General features: G+C 43.3%; 2 protein-coding genes across 3 annotated transcripts in view; one reads left to right on the top strand and one right to left on the bottom strand.

Moving 5' to 3' along the window:
• The window catches only part of Ippk (inositol-pentakisphosphate 2-kinase), a 41,397-nt gene extending 32,658 nt beyond the window's left edge, over positions 1-8,739 (top strand). The window contains exons 12-13 of the mRNA XM_028763167.1: positions 4,225-4,304; positions 7,260-8,739. Of these exons, the coding sequence (XP_028619000.1) occupies positions 4,225-4,304; positions 7,260-7,485 (306 nt within the window). The 3' untranslated portion in view covers positions 7,486-8,739. The remainder of the gene's footprint in view (positions 1-4,224; positions 4,305-7,259) is intronic.
• Positions 8,740-9,770: 1,031 nt separating this feature from the next.
• Cenpp (centromere protein P) overlaps positions 9,771-15,592 on the bottom strand; it is a 180,082-nt gene continuing 174,260 nt past the window's right edge. For both annotated transcript variants that reach the window (XM_028763149.1, XM_028763151.1), the window contains 3 exons: positions 11,404-11,483; positions 10,451-10,542; positions 9,771-10,083 (listed from right to left, as the gene is read on the bottom strand). In XM_028763149.1, coding sequence (XP_028618982.1) covers positions 9,956-10,083; positions 10,451-10,542; positions 11,404-11,483 — 300 coding nt within the window. In that variant the 3' untranslated portion in view covers positions 9,771-9,955. The remainder of the gene's footprint in view (positions 10,084-10,450; positions 10,543-11,403; positions 11,484-15,592) is intronic.

Genomic DNA, 15,592 nt, shown 5'->3' with positions numbered 1-15,592 from the left:
ACAGAGTCACAAAACAACTGGACTCAGCAGGTTGTGTGTGTGTGTATTTGTGCATATATCCTTATGTTCATACAGACATACAGACATACTCATTTAACAATAATGTGATGGTTTGAATATGCTTGGCCAAGGAATTGGCACTACTAGGCCTGCCGATGATGTAGAACTCTCAGCTCCTCCTGCACCGTGTCTGCCTGGATGATGCCATGTTCCCACCTTGATGATAATGGACTGAACCTCTGAGCCCCAATTAAATGTTGTCCATTATAAGAGTTGTCTTGGTCATGGTGTTTGTTCACAGCAGCAGTAAAACCATAACTAAGACAAATAATCAAAGAAAAAGAGACTATCAGCATGAGTTGTAAGTGGCTTGAGAGAGGTTTGCGGGAGGAAAAGGAGGGAAAAATGATGTCATTCTATTTTAATTAAAATTTTTTTTAAAAAGTAAAGACAAATGTTGATTTTGACATTGTTTTACTCTTCTCTCCTGAACATAAGCTCCTCCCTGTTGAGTGTGTAAATGAGTTGCTGAGTTTATGCTTGGTAGGTTCCAGTGCCATATGATCACAAAGATTAGATATTACTAGTATTTAAATATCTTCATTTTACTTTTTGAGCTTTTATCTCATTAGCTGTTTGGAATATGAAAATATAGCACATACAGGAAAGAGTGGAGAAAAAGTGTATAGCCCAATGAGCAGAAGCCAACCAGAGCCCCTACTGGCTTCGGCTAAGATCTAGTATGCAGTTTCTCTGGAGTCTAGCTAAGTTCCCTGTCTTGACCTGGATCCCGTGGAAAGCTTTTGGACTTCACATATGGAGTCATTCTGTGCCTGCTCTCATGTTTGGTAGCCTTTCCATTAGTGGTATTTGAGCTGTCCCTTTGCTGTGCATTCTGGCTTTCAGGGCTTTGCAGTGATTTTGAGTGAGTTAGGATTTCCTATTCTACTGTGAGGCTTTATTTTTAGGTGCCTTGGCATTAGAAGTAAATACTTTCCAGGTAGCTTTTTTTTTTTTTTTTTTGGTTTTTCGAGACAGGGTTTCTCTGTGTAGTCCTGGCTGTCCTGGAACTCACTCTGTAGACCAGGCTAGCCTCGAACTCCTGAACTCAGAAATCCGCCTGCCTCTGCCTCCCAAGCGCTGGGATTAAAGGCGTGTGCCACCACTGCCTGGCTCCAGGTAGCTTTTTATCTTTGGATATACTTCTTACCTTCACATTTCCTTTTTCTGTCATAGTAGAGCTTCTTTAGATTCTTGTACTTAATATTTGTACCATGTCTTTTTCATCTTTTCATATTATTCTTGTCTTTGAATAAGCAGACATAAAATGGTTTAAAAAATATTAGTTTATTTCATGAGTCTATACACTGTGTGTATGTGTGCAGGAACCCAGAGGACAGAACTTGTCAGGCGTCTTGGAACTAGAATTACAGGTGGTTGTAAGCTGCCTGATGTGGGTGCTGAGAACCAAAACTGGATCCTTTGCAAGAGTGGCATGTGTTCTTAACCACTGAGGAATCTTTTCAGGTTGTATAATTGTTTTTCTGGGTGGTAGAGAGATGGATTAATAAAATATTGGTAAATGCAGGAGTTGGACAGATGGATCATTGGTATAGAGCCCTTGCTTTCCCTTGGAGAAGACCTTAGGTTCATTTCCCAGTATCTTACTTCAGAGTAGATACATGTTCACCTCTAATTCTAGCTCCTGTAGATCCACTGCCTTCATTTGGCCTCTAAGAGCCCTTGCACACATGTGTGCATACACTCACATAGACACACACAAAAGACATCTCTGTCACTTAGACTTAAAATTTGAGACAGGGTCTCATGTTTCCCAGGCTGGTCCTCTTGCCTCAGCCTCCCTTGTGCTGGGATTATAGGTGAGCTACCATACTCCAAAATATCTTTCCTTATCTGTTAAGGCAGGTCTGCTTGGCAGTGATCTTAGTTTAGTTTAATGGTATGTTAACTATTTTCTGGAGACACTTTGGGATCTGTAGGGCTTGATATCTTCAGTTTAGGGAAAAGGCCTTTTCTTCTGCCCTTCCATTTCTTCTTTTATTTGACCTGGGCCTCTTCCTTTGTCCAGTTCATAGCTTTATGGGTAATTAGCGTTACACTTTGTAGAAAACAAAATGTGGGGACTACTGTTGCAGTGGACACAGTGAAGGATGATTTACATCCGTTACTGCCTCTAGCTTCCTCAGAGGCTGGCTGCTCAGCTTTGCTGTCCTTGTGGATTTTCCCCTCTATTTGGTGGCACATCTCCTCAGTTAATCTGCTGAATGGTTAATGTTGTTTTTTTGTTTTTCTAAAAATCTTAAATGGCTGATTTTTATGGTTTCCAGTTCTCCTCAGAAGTTCTTTTTGTTCTGATTCTTTGAGTGGAGCAGCATGTGTGTTTGGTACCTTAGCAGCTGGAGTTCCTGTGTGTGCATCCGTGTGTGCTATTGTGGGGTTGTTTTTCAGTTTTAGCTCTTTTTACAAAAGTCTTTATTTTTCAGAGCAGTTTACATTTCTCAGCAGAAGTGAAGGGAACTAGAGGTCCTCACAGGCCCTGTGTGCTTTTTTTTGTTGGCTTTTATTCATGTCACCCTGTCTGTGCCTGCATATTTTTACTTGTGTGTCAGATATTGTATTTGTACAATTATTTTAGAGATCATTTGCAGCCTAGAGAATTTTAGGCTTGTCTCTGCCAAGGGGACTGAGAGGCTGGTGTCATTTTGACCCAGCTTTGAGGTTGATCCTTTTGAAGTAAAGCAGCAGTTACAGGTAGGGCCTGGCAGCTTAGGCTCAGGGTTAGAGAAGGTTCATGTGGTTCCTGCCCTAACAGCATTGAAGATTGACCTTCCTTTGGAAAGCAGACCTAACTCCCTGCCATCTCTGTGTTATCAGCAGTGCCTTCAATCACAAGTTTTTGACTATTTCATCCAATTTTTCAGTTGCCACTAACTTGGCTCAATAACCCACTGGAACAGTACTCTAAATGAAAATCTCACTCTTTGGTTTTGTGTCTGAGATACCTTCCCCTGCCCAAGAGCAGAAAGAAGTTTAACTGTTACAATTTTTTTTTTTTTTCAAGATAGGGTTTCTGTGTGTATCCCTGGCTGTCCTGGAACTCACTCTGTAGACCAGACTGGCCTCGAACTCAGAAATCCATCTGCCTCTGCCACCCAAGTGCTGGGATTAAAGGCGTGCGCCACCACTGCCCGGCAACTATTACAAACTTGTATTTGATTTGTAGCAGTAATACCTTTTCATAGATAAGACATACATTATTTATGTAAATATTTATGTCAGGGTTGGAGAGATGGCTCAGCATTTAAAGAGCACTGGCTGCTCTTCCAGAAGACCCTGGTTCAATTCCCAGCACCTACATGGTGGCTTACACCCATCTGTACCTTCACTTCCAGGGGATTTGATGCCCTTTTCTGGCCTCCCCAGGAACTGCACAACGTGCAGACAAAAACACCCATACACATAAAGGAATTTATATGTAGTCAAATTCAAAACTGTCTTTGTGTGGCTTCTTTGTTGTACCTTGGTTAGATTGGCATTGCTTTAAGGGCAACTTATGTTTGGCTCTTTCTTTTTGACTTGGCTTCTGGGTATGTATCTTGAAATAACAAACTTTACTGCTAACTGGAGGGTGTGCAGATGGGAACTGGGTGTCTTCTCATCCTGGGCTCTTTAGGCCCAGAGCAGCCTGCAGGCCTGGTGTGTAAGCTGTTCCTTCCTCTTCCTTTTCTGCAGGGAAGTGAAGCTTGAGGTTTTCTCAGGCTTCACTTCTGTGAAATCAAAAGGAATGGTTCAAAGGGACAGAAGAGAATACTGTCTGTCATCAGATCAGATATTGGACCAATGATGATGTCACTGAAGTTGCTTGGCTGCTTAATATGTTGACCACACTGTATTCAGCAGTTATTACTCTGTACCTTCTAAAAGACACATGCAGGATATTTGAGGGAACCGTGATTACAGCAGTAGTGAGCACATTCTGTGTCTATATTAACTCTGCATCCTCAGCAGGCATTAAGGCACCCTGTTGTATAAAGAAAACTGAAGACAGAACTGCCAGATGACAGCATGTGTGTTGTCACGGGGAGTATTTTCCACCATGGGTCAAGCATTCGTCTAACTTTCCCCTTAGGTTCTACTGCAGGAAACAGTTGCTCTATTGAGTTGGGAGCTGTGTGACTTGGAGCTGCCCTCTCTCCTCCACAGGTGCAGCAGTACCGGGTAGCCATGACTGCCAAGGACTGTTCCATCATGATCGCACTTTCCCCTTGTCTGCAGGGCACCAGGTGAGGCTCCAGCACTTCTCTCTGTCTGATGGTTTATGGTACAGTGATGGCAAATAAGCTCCCTTACTTAGAAACCCTGCCCAGCAGGCTGCTCTATCTTTGGTATACACAGGGCTTTATTTTTTATTTAGTTTTTTTAAAAGATTTGTAACTTTTTTTAAAAATTAACTTGTTTTCTAGAAATCTGTGGTTTAATTAAAGGCCATTTCTGGAAACAATAAACTTTTCCATTTTAAGATGACTATTATTATATATATTAATGTTTTTATCAAATTTGAATGTTTGTTAATGTTTTATGAGAAAGTACTCTAATAACTTTAGAAACAGTGTAGATAATGTGGCAAATTGTTTTCAGAAGCAGCACAGGCTTCATCCGAGTCATAGCACTGAGCCTTTTATAGGTTGCAAGATGTACTAACTTTCACAGGTGCCACTGTCATTTTTAAATCTCCCAAACAGCATATTTGTTATTCTTGCTCCTCTTCTGAATAACCAGCATGTTTGTTACATCCCTCCTCAAGTGTTTGGCTAGTCATAATCCCCTCCCCTAACTTTTAGTAATTCAGGCTGGGCTTGCTCATCTGTAGGTAGCATCTTTAGTGTTGGTATTTAGGGATGCCAGACCTTCCACATCTGACCTGTGCTCCTTGGTCAGGGTGACTACCTATTTTTCTAATGTTTTTGAGCTTTGTGGTTCTTAGTCAGGTTTTTTGGCAGACCCAGCACTTTCTGGTTCAGAATGCTAAGGAATATGTATAGGGCATAACTGGGGAAGGTAGTTGACTGTTTAGTTTTAAACTCATGTTATCCTTCAAGAAAGACCCAGAGCTTAGCTGTGAGGAGCCCTTCAGTGGACTAAGCTGCCGTGCTAGGTGAGAGCCACTCCCGAGGTACTGTTTATTATTACTGTCTATCCTGCCTGGTCAAGGATGCAGTTGGGAAAGGTAGGTAATACACCACTTTTATTCATAAGTGTTTTAAGATTATTTAATTTTAAAATGTGAAATGTTTAGAACTTTGTGTTTGAAAAGCTCTGCTATTTGGCACTATACTTCCTCAAACTTATTTTTGGAAGCTGCGAATTTGGTGACTAATTTGAAGAGAGATGACAGACTAGGAAATCCTGACTTGTTTTTGCATAGCTTTCTGAATGGTAAAAATGGGTCCCACCCTGCGAGGTTGCATGCTTGCTGAGGTCAGGTCTCTGGACCAGATAGTAGGGCCCAGGTTACAGGAGGCTCCAAGTTGGTGGTCTAGATCTACCGTGAAGCAAGAGGAAAGGAGGTAGAGGAAGGCAGTAGGACCGTCCAAGTACCTCTGCTGCTGTACTTCCTGCCTGTGAAAGGAGCTGCAGAAGACAGTTGGTGACCAGGAGAAAGGTTGTCCCCACCCCCAATTTTTCCTTGGAGAATGCACAGCCTTCTTTGGGGAAGGTGCCACTTTGCTCACAGGAATTGTACCTAGCTTTGGAAGAAACACCTAAAAAAAACCCAAAACAACAAAAAACCAGAGGCAAAATAGGGCTGGGTTCATCTTAGGATGCATAGTAAAGCCTAAGGCTGAATTTATATCCCTGAATTTTAAATGTGCAGCCCACAAACCCCTGTGGCTGCAATTTGTTTCAATCATAGTTGAGAAGTTCTTAAGTCATCCTTCCTGTTGCTGCAGGCTTTTTAAGAATTTGGAAATACCAGGAAAGTTGCTCATTGCTACTTGTCCCTAAGCCTTGAAGAGTCTATTGCAAACACAGGCATGGGCAGCTTAGGCTCACTGCTTGCTTATCTTCTGGCCTCCCTCAAAGCTGGCAAGTGCCTTGGAGAGTAGCTATCATGGTGAGGGCAGCAGCTTAGCTCCGCAGCCTTGGTCATCCCAGTAGCAGTATCTAGGGCTACCTCAGGGATATGTGTGGTCATAGCAGTAGGGATAACTGCCTTGGCTTTTGCTGAATCTTAGCTGTACAGTCTGAAGGAGACAGGCTTTTGGTGTTAAGGAGTTGGTATGTACTGGCCCATGTCTTTGGCTGTTCTGGAGCTTGTGGTCACCTGTCAGACCTGTGATGGAATCTAATTCAATTTTTCCCCCTATAAACAGGATTCTCGAGCAACAAGTGAGAATAAAGGCTTTCTTTAGTGTACTTTAGAACAGGCCCATGTATGGCAGGCAGTGTTTGCTCTTTTACCTCTTGACTTTCTGAGACTGGTGCTTTGTGTGTCTTGATTATTAAAACATTAAGATTTCTGAATGCACAGAGAAGTGAGCACAGGGGAACCATGTCTCCCTAACAGTTCTCTTGGGCCAGCTGGGATCAGATGCTATTTAGGCAGAAGTGTGATTGCAGTGTACTACATTTTCAGGACACAGTTGGATATATTGCCGCCTCAGTATCTGGTTTGAAGTTATTCTGAAAAGGTTTACAAGTAATTGTTCATATTGTTAGAAGCACATGACTTTCTGATGTTTACAACATCCACAAAAGCTTTGAGAAACAAAAGCATTGAAGATGTGATTTGAGAGTTAACACAAAGCCAGCTTGCTTTCTGACTGTGAAAAGCATAAAGGGGCTGAGCTAGTTCCCAGCAGCAGTGGGAAAGCACATAAAGAGAGTCTGTTCTCAAAAGCCATCCATCTGGCTGCCGCACAGCCTGATCTACTTTTTACTTTTTCTTAGGTTTTGTAATACTTGGCTCATGATAAAGTGACTTTTCCAGCATTTGCTAATACCACGGGAGCATGGGGACTATCACTCACGCATTCCACATAATGGCTTTTCCACCTCTTCTATTAACCCTCTTCCTGGACATAGTGTGCTAGCCTGTGGCTTAGCAGTCACTTACCTGTGCTTATATGTGAAGCTGGCACAGACAGTAGATGCACAGAGACACAGAATGGGTGCTCTTGAGAGCCAAGCTGTGCGGCCTGAGTGACTGTAATCTGAAATTATTTTGTTACTTGCAGCTCTGACCAGAGGCCTGTCATCCCTTCGTCAAGATCCCGGCTTGCCTTCTCTGTGTCTGTACTGGACCTCGACCTCAAGCCCTATGAGAGCATTCCTCACCAGTATAAACTAGACAGCAAGATAGTCAACTATTACTCAAAGACTGTGCATGCCAAAGATGACACTGTGAGGTCGACTCGGTTCAAGGAACATGAAGATTGCACATTAGTTCTCCATAAGGTCTAACCTTTCCCCTGCAGTGTCTTTGAAACTTGAATGTGAAAGTTGAATGGCAGAGCTTTTTTCGGTTGTGTTGGGTGACTTGGCTGTGAATGTTTTTGCTTTTAACCCCTGCTGAGGTTAGACTGCCTCTCAAAGACAAGGAATTGAAGAGCCCTATAATCTTCTAGGACAAGGAATGTAGGACGTTGAGTGCTGTGTCCCAGCAAGCCATCTGTTTTCTTAGAGTGGAAGTGTCCGTTAAGTCCCAGGTAAACATCCTGGGTAGTTCTTCCAAGCAGAGCTCACGTCCAGTTCTCTAATACAAAAAGCCTTATTATTAGGACCCAAGGTTTGGATCTCCTACCACCAGACTATTGACACAGAAAACTTGAATTGTTACGAGTATCTTACGGTTTGGATTTTCATGAAAACATGGATACTACTGGAACTTTCCCAGCTGTTAACTGGTCACTTGTTCAATGCAAGTCACACATCAACACAAGCTTAGGGTGGTCCCCTGCTGCCGAGCGGTTAGGGGTTAGTGTGTGGACATTGGTTCTGAGGGGTTTAGACTCAGGTCCCTGTGGAGGTACCGAAGCCCATAGTTTTATAAAAGGGCAGCAGCAGGGAACACAGGACTCAGGTCAGGATGGATACCACTCGTTTGAGCATTGCTTTTTTTTTTTTTTTTTAAATTCTTCTTTATGATTTTAACTCTAGGGGGGGAGCTGAGGCGTTTTGTTCCTACCTGAAATTGCTGCTGTAGAGGCTGGAGGCAGAGCTGTAATTCAGAGCTGCTGAGGTCTGCTGGGTGGGTGTTCCTGACAGCCCAGAGTTTTCCTGGCATTCTGGTGTCTTGGGTGGTTGAGGATCAAGTTTTCCCTTCCTCCTAAGCCACATTCATCCCTAGGTTAGCTCTGAGGCATCCTGGGTATTTGGGTCTAGGGCCTTACTGTTTTCATCAGGGCTAGATAGAAGGCTCCTAGCTGGCACTGAGGATTCTATGGGTCACCAGAAGTGTGCCTGGCTGCTATGAAATCATTGGGAGTTTTTGTCTTCATTTTTTTTTTTATCCTATGGTAGGCTGTACAGACTGATTATTTATATCATTCTTTTGAGAGACTAATGAAGGCTTATTGTAACATAGTAGTAAAACCATGGAACTGTATGAAAAATACTACATGAAAAATGAAGAAAATATTTTGCTGATTGTAAACTTTTGTGGGAAATTTTGTGATAATCTGAGAATTATACTTGTTTGAATCAAGCAACATCCTATAGCGTTTGTTAAATTCTGTCCTAATATTCTTGAACACTCGGGTAAAGACAGACACTTGGATATTTGGATCATTCATTCGACTTTGACTGGTCTGTGCACACAAGCATGTGTGCTTTTATATCTTTCACCCGAGTCACGTGCTTGAAGGTCATGTTCTCAAGACTGTGATGTCTTGGGAAAGCAGCCTTTGGTTTTGTTATGACTCAGGGTGGATTGATGTGGAGGTGGACTAGGGGTATATGTTTGTGTGTATGTGTGTCTTTGGTTGTCTGATGGCACAGTAATGATCTCAGGTATGGCTGGGTCCCAGACTCAGAGCAGTTTCACAGAAACCTGTATTTCTAGAATGCTGGTCTGGCTTAGAGAATTATGGTTTTGCAAGGGGCCCTGTCTTGGATAGATAGGTAGATGGAAACAAACAGTGTCTAAAGAACACAGATGGAGCACCCTGTCAGCATGTGCAGGGCTTTCCTGCAACCATACTGACTCTGCTTGGTTCAGGATGCCCATACCAACCCCTCATCTTGGCAGCACAGCAGGTAACTGAGGCACTCACCAAATGATATAGCTCTGTGTCTGAGATAATACAGCCTTAGCCTGGGTACTTCGTATGTGGTACAGAGGATTGGACTTAGGGGCCTTGTACATAATTTGTTCTACTATAAAGGAGGTATAATCTAGCCTTTGTTTTCTGAGACAGTGGCTCACTGTATAGCCAAGGCTGCTTTAAACTTGTGTGCTGAATTATAGTTATGTGCCACCCTCAGGCTGTGGGTGTGTCTTCAAGTTTCCAAGTAAAGGCAACAGTGGTACTTCTGTAGACCAAGAGGAGTATCAGGACTTGCTGAGAGATTTCTGCTGGGCAGACCAGATGATAGCTTTGGGTTTTACTGTGTCCCATGCTGTCTTGGACCAACTTGACGTGAGGTTGGCAGCTTAACACAGCTCTTTCATACCATCTGAGAATGGATAACCATTCTTGGAACATTTTCTCAAATATTAAACTTATCTGTACAAAGCAATATACATGTTGCTTTTAACATATCTGAATAGTTTTATTTTTATGCCATGGGAGTTCATACGTAATACCACTACTGCACACAAACGCATGTCTGAAGGATGTGGTTTCTAATTGGAAAAGAGAAATGTTCATATTCAACATACTTCGAATGTTCCTCAGCCCAGAATCATATTCCTGTGTTTGCCAGCAGGGAACTAGTTGTTATCTGCACTGAACAATCTTATCAGGCTGTCTAGAGCAGCTTCAATACCAAGTACACCTAGCAGGCTTCGGAAACTGAGAGGAGCAGTTTCTATGACTTTCTTCTTGTCCAGTTCTAGGGCTGTGAAGAAAACAAACCTGGTAAAAAAACATCAGAATGTCTAAGACAGCATCCCTCCCCCCCATATCCACACAATGGAAAGCATTAGAGACAGATTGAAGACCAAGGGGTGGGTGCTGTCATCTGTAACCTGAGGCAGGGAAAATGCCTTCTTCCACATATCCTGCATAGGCCTCAGGAAAGTAGTTCCCTGAGTGTGTGGGCGGTTACTGGTTCAAGTATATTAAAAGCTGATCTACAAAGTACATTTAATGACATTTTCAACTTTTGATTCTTCCCATGTAAACCCGGATAAGATACTCAGGTGGTTTTGCTGGGCACACTGAGACATCCTTTAGAAAGGATATACATACACCCGGAGTCCTACCTCGCTCTGGGACTTTGGTGAGAAGATCCAGCTTTGGAAAAACCTTCCCTTCCTCATCTATTTGTATCCTCCAAACAATCACCAGTTCAAACCTGAAAAAGAGGTGATGTTTGGTGCTCCTGGAATTCAAAAAGGTTAGTCACATGTTCTCTGCTGGCCAGGCTCATCTCCTAAATCCATCTCCCCACAGAGGAGGAAGATGCGTGATGACAGTTCAGAAATTTGTACTCACACCATGGCAAACATCAGTGTGGTAAGTAATGGAACAGGCAGCATGCTTTGAAAATGATCTGGAATTGGTAGGAAGCTATACACACTTTAAGAGCAGCCATGTGGCATATGGAAGAAGAACAGGAATGGAAAGCTCAAGCCCCCCAGGGCCTGAGGATTACAGCCAGAACTCCTCACTGAAGGATGAGGCATGAGAAGGAATGAACTACAACTACGTGACAAAGGCCATCCCCAGCAGCCTGTATAAGGAAGACCATGTTAAAAGACATGTTAGGTGTAGTTAGGCTGTTGAGCCTAGGTCCTGACACAACATACAGGCATGTGCAGATATGAAGCCTGACAGTGGCTGTGGGGGATACTTCCAAGGGTCTTAGGTGCAGAGGAGCATCTGTTATGGTATTTTGGGTTCTCTGTGGACCTTTGGCTTTCTACTGTTGTCTCTGTCATACCCGCAGAGTCACACACCTGTGCCTTCTCTTGGCTACCCAAGGTCCCTGAGGAGAAGTGCTTCTTGCCGACCCTAGGCCAACATTTAGGTCCTCTAGCCATGTATACCATCCTTCCTTCATGGTTACACAGCAGTCTACTTGCCCACTTTCGGTGGTATCTCCTGTGATACCAACCATGTTGCCATTCGATACTCTCTAGTCCTCCTCAGGTACCTTCTTAGCCTCTCCTATGGACAGTCCTGGTTCCAGTGGTGTGGAGCTGCACAAACTTACCTTGGCTGTCTGGTACTGCGGATCTCCATGCAGTGGGAACTGGTGCCCTCTGGGAGGTACACACTATCTGGGTATTTCTCCTGTATGTGAAAATAGTTACAATCAGATCCTTCTAGAAGAAGTAGCATCCTAAAAGCTAGGAGAAACACTTTAGCACCTGAGATGGAAATGTCACACATGCTATTTACTGGTGCGGATCCTGCCCTCACAACTCACCCAGATAAGCTTTTGGCCCTTGACTCCTTGACATGGGCTAGACCTCACCCAGGTACCCAACTACAGTGGAGGTACCAGGCTCCCACTGTGATAGGGCAAAGCATGTGGTCTGTTAAGAGTCAGCTTCATGGATGCAGTGTTCTGTCTATAGAGAACAGGGATGGAGTGAGTGCCACAGATGAGCAGGTATGGTTTCCTCAGACAGTATGACTGCTCTGGACATGCCTCCATGCTTGTCCACAGCAGGATCTAGGAGGCTCTAACATATCAGAACTGACATCTGCATTTATATCACTATGTCGACAAAGTTTGTTTTCCAAGTATCTGATCAGAAGACAAATATAACTGATGAACACTCTTTGTCTGCTCTTGTTCAAATAGACTATAGGGTTAGAGACTAAACAACAGACTTGAGATTGACATCACCACAAGCTTTTAAGGTCTCCAGGCCGATCTTTGAAAGGTCCTTCCACATATTGTCTCAGTGTCTGAAGAAGAGATGCTTCCCAGGGGTGATACCTAAGTCAAGCAAGGACTGAGGTGCAGCTGCTCCCTGAGGTAGGGTTGAGACTGGGGGCAGAGCCTTCTACGGCTGTAGAGACTGGCTAGATTAAAGCAGTTTGGGCTTATCAAATAAAGTTGCATGGGGACAAATATATGTCACTACCCTTCAGAGAATGAATACTCCCCCTTGGAAAAGCTACTGCTAGCATGGGAAGCCAAGGCTGCCAGTGTCTCTGCATGTAGCCACCAACAAAGAACACATCCAGGCTCCAAAGCTGGGGTGGGCTGGTATACTTTACAGATAATTACTAATTTCAGCAAAACAAGTTTTTAGAAGGAAAATGTATACCTAAGTGATTTCAGTGGAAAGTGCTGGTTGATGTTAAAACCTCAGACTCTTCTAAATTAATAACAACTGTTTGAGGAATGTAAAGGAGTGTGTGTGAACGTGGCAGTTCGGCTTCCAGACTCTGCTTGGCGGCAGCACACGGGGCTCAAGGGAGTGCTGGGGCTTGGGCTGGCTCCAAGGTGGGGCCTGAGGCTTGGCCTCCAAGCAGGAGGGAGCTGATCGAATGAGCCAAAGGAAGGCTCAAATTAGAGGCTTTCACTAAAAAGTTTACTTAGTTTTTAATAGCAAAGAGAACTGCTGACATTGGGCAGAGGGCAGGCATTCAAACCCATGCTTCTGGAAAGCTAGGACTGCAAGGACTCCCCTGTAGTAAGTCAAGGTTGCTGCATTTCCAGCTTCATTCCTTGCCTGGTCACCTCAACTCCAGAACACAGTGGAGAGTTAAAGAACAGCAACCTTATTATTATAGTCACTAATAAAGTGCTATTCTTAACGACAAGGGCTTAGAAGACTGAGGGGGAAGGCAGAATAGCTGTGAAAAATGACCAGATTTAAATGTGCACTGTTCTTGAAGCTGGAGATCAGCTAGTTTTAAGAGTGACAGGAAATCTGAGATATTACTACATACCTTTACTTCCTTATTTTGATAAGGAAAGACTAAGCAGGCAGGAAGGAGTTAGTTATGGTCTCTGACTTAGAGTGTGTTCCATGAACACCAGTAAGACAACAAAAGGTTCATCAGAAACTATCCACCTGATATGGAAACTTAGGTCACATTCTTCCATCAGTCAAGCCAAGGCCCAGAGAGGGGAGACAGCTGGCCTTGGAAGGACAATCTGGGACATGTTCTGTCTCATGCACAAGTGCATTCTGCACATCATGAAGGGTGGGTCTGGTGTATAGAGGACAATAGAAGCCTGTGTGTCTGCAGATGTCATCAGGAAGGCTGAGTTATGGAGGTGACTGTTAGGCCTCATGCATACTAACCAGCTGGCTCTTGTGCCTGCACTCTAGGGCCCCAGGCTCTCCAGGAACGCTGGGCTTGAGTGCCACTGAGGAACGTTGCAGCCATGTGTTTACTCAGCTGTGTGCCATATGGTAGAATTTGCATGAGGAAAAACAAAACAAAAACAAAACCCCAAACCCTGGTGTTTATGCTAGACATGTGTGTGTGTGTGTGTGTGTGTGTGTGTGTATGTCCATTTGCTCTCCAGCTTGGTTTACATTTGACAGTACTATGGCACTGGCTGATAGAGTACAGAGGGGCTATGTTTTAACAGGCAAGCTGCCTTGTACTATGCTTCAGCCATAGTGGCTCAGTACCATAACATCACCAACCCTCCACTAAGTTCCCATAGCAGCCAATGAACAGGGGATCCCATGGGCAGTCTGGATATCCACAGAAGTCAGTTTATCTTGACTTCAAAAGATTATGCCTGAACAATTGAATGTTTTTTTTTAAACCTCATAATTCAAAGAACATGAATACAGCATAATAAAACAACTAGAACACACAATTTTCTATTTCCAAGGCAGTACAATTATACCACTTTCTAATTCTCCAATGTTTTCATTACTCTGTAAAGAAACTCTCTGGCCTTTAAATGTTGTTCCCAGCACAGAATTGGCAACCATTAACATATTTTCTGTTATAGATTTCCTATTATGGAAATTTTAGACAAGTGGAATTCTATAATGTGAACTTTTCTGGAGACATGCTTTTATTTAGTATGCTTTAAAGGCCCATCCATATTATCTTAAATGGCTAGTTAATATTATATAGATTACAGTGTATCTGTTCACTAGCTAATAGATAAATGGATTCTTTTTACCTTGTTTGTTTTTGTTTTCGAGACAGGGTTTCTCTGTGTAGCCCTGGCTGACCTAGATCTCTATGTAGACCAGGCTAGCCTCGAACTCACAGAGAGCTGGGATTAAAGCTATCACCATGCCTGGTTCCATCATTATTTAGAGACAGGGTTTCACACTATCTCTGTTTGGCCTGGAACTAATCATTTTGTAGAGCAGGATGGCCTTGAACTCAGAGATTGGCATGCCTCTGTACCACACACAGGTGCTGAAATTAAAGTTTATTGTTAGTTCAAAGTGTGTGTGTACTCATATGTACATGTGTGAGTAACTGTGAAGGCAGTGGCACTGGATCCCTGTAGCTGAAGTTACAGGTAGTGGTGAGCCATGTGATATGAGTGCTAGGAACCAAACTTGGGTCCTCTCTAAGAGCACAGAGCACTACACACTTTTAACTGAGACTTGGTGATTCCCATTTAGCTAGCTATATGCTTGCCAGCAAGCTCCAGAGATCCTCCTATTCCTTCCTCTGTGCTGGGATTACAAGTATGCACTACCACACAGACACAGCTTTTTTTTTTTTAAGATTTATTTTATATGTATGGGTACTTTGCTTGCATGTATGTCTGTGTACCACATGTGTGCCTGATGACTGTAGGTCAGGAGAGGGCATCAGATTCTCTGCACATGGTTAGCTGCCATATGGGTGCCATGTGGTCAGACTCTTCCTGATTTTTCAGGGACCAATGCCAGGACAACTGGGCATCTTCATATAAGGAGTCTTGGGGCTGTGGTAGCACATGCCTTTAATACCACACTTGGGAGGCAGAGAGGCAGAGAGGCAGAGAGGCAGAGAGGCAGAGAGGCAGAGGCAGAGAGGCAGGCAGAGAGCCAGCTTGTTCTACAGAGCAAGTTCCAGGACAGCCAGGGCTACACAGGGAAACCTTGTTTCAGTCCTCCCTCAAAAGGAACCTCAGCCCTTGTCTCACACCAGACAAAAGGTTAAACAAACAGGTGGTTCAGAGGTGTAATATAAAGAGCTAAAACTATGGACCTAAAAAGCCACAGTAGAAAACCTCTGAATCTTACATTAGTCAAAGATTTATCAGATACAAAGTGAAAAGCAGTGACTGTGGGAGAGAGATAAATTGTTTCATTGGTAAACTGGTTTCTTCATAAATGAAAACTCTTAAAAGCCATTGTAAAGACACAGGGAAGCCTTACACTGAGTGATATTAAAAATATATGTAAACAACCTAATAGCTGGATGTGTTGATGTACACCTATAAGTGCAGCCTTTAACAATATGGC

This window comes from Grammomys surdaster, unplaced genomic scaffold, assembly GCF_004785775.1.
Source record: "Grammomys surdaster isolate TR1022 unplaced genomic scaffold, NIH_TR_1.0 137, whole genome shotgun sequence".
In the NCBI taxonomy this organism is placed as follows: Eukaryota; Metazoa; Chordata; class Mammalia; order Rodentia; family Muridae; genus Grammomys; species Grammomys surdaster.
The sequence above is the reverse complement of the archived record's forward strand: the minus strand, read 5'-3'. Positions and strand labels throughout refer to the sequence as shown.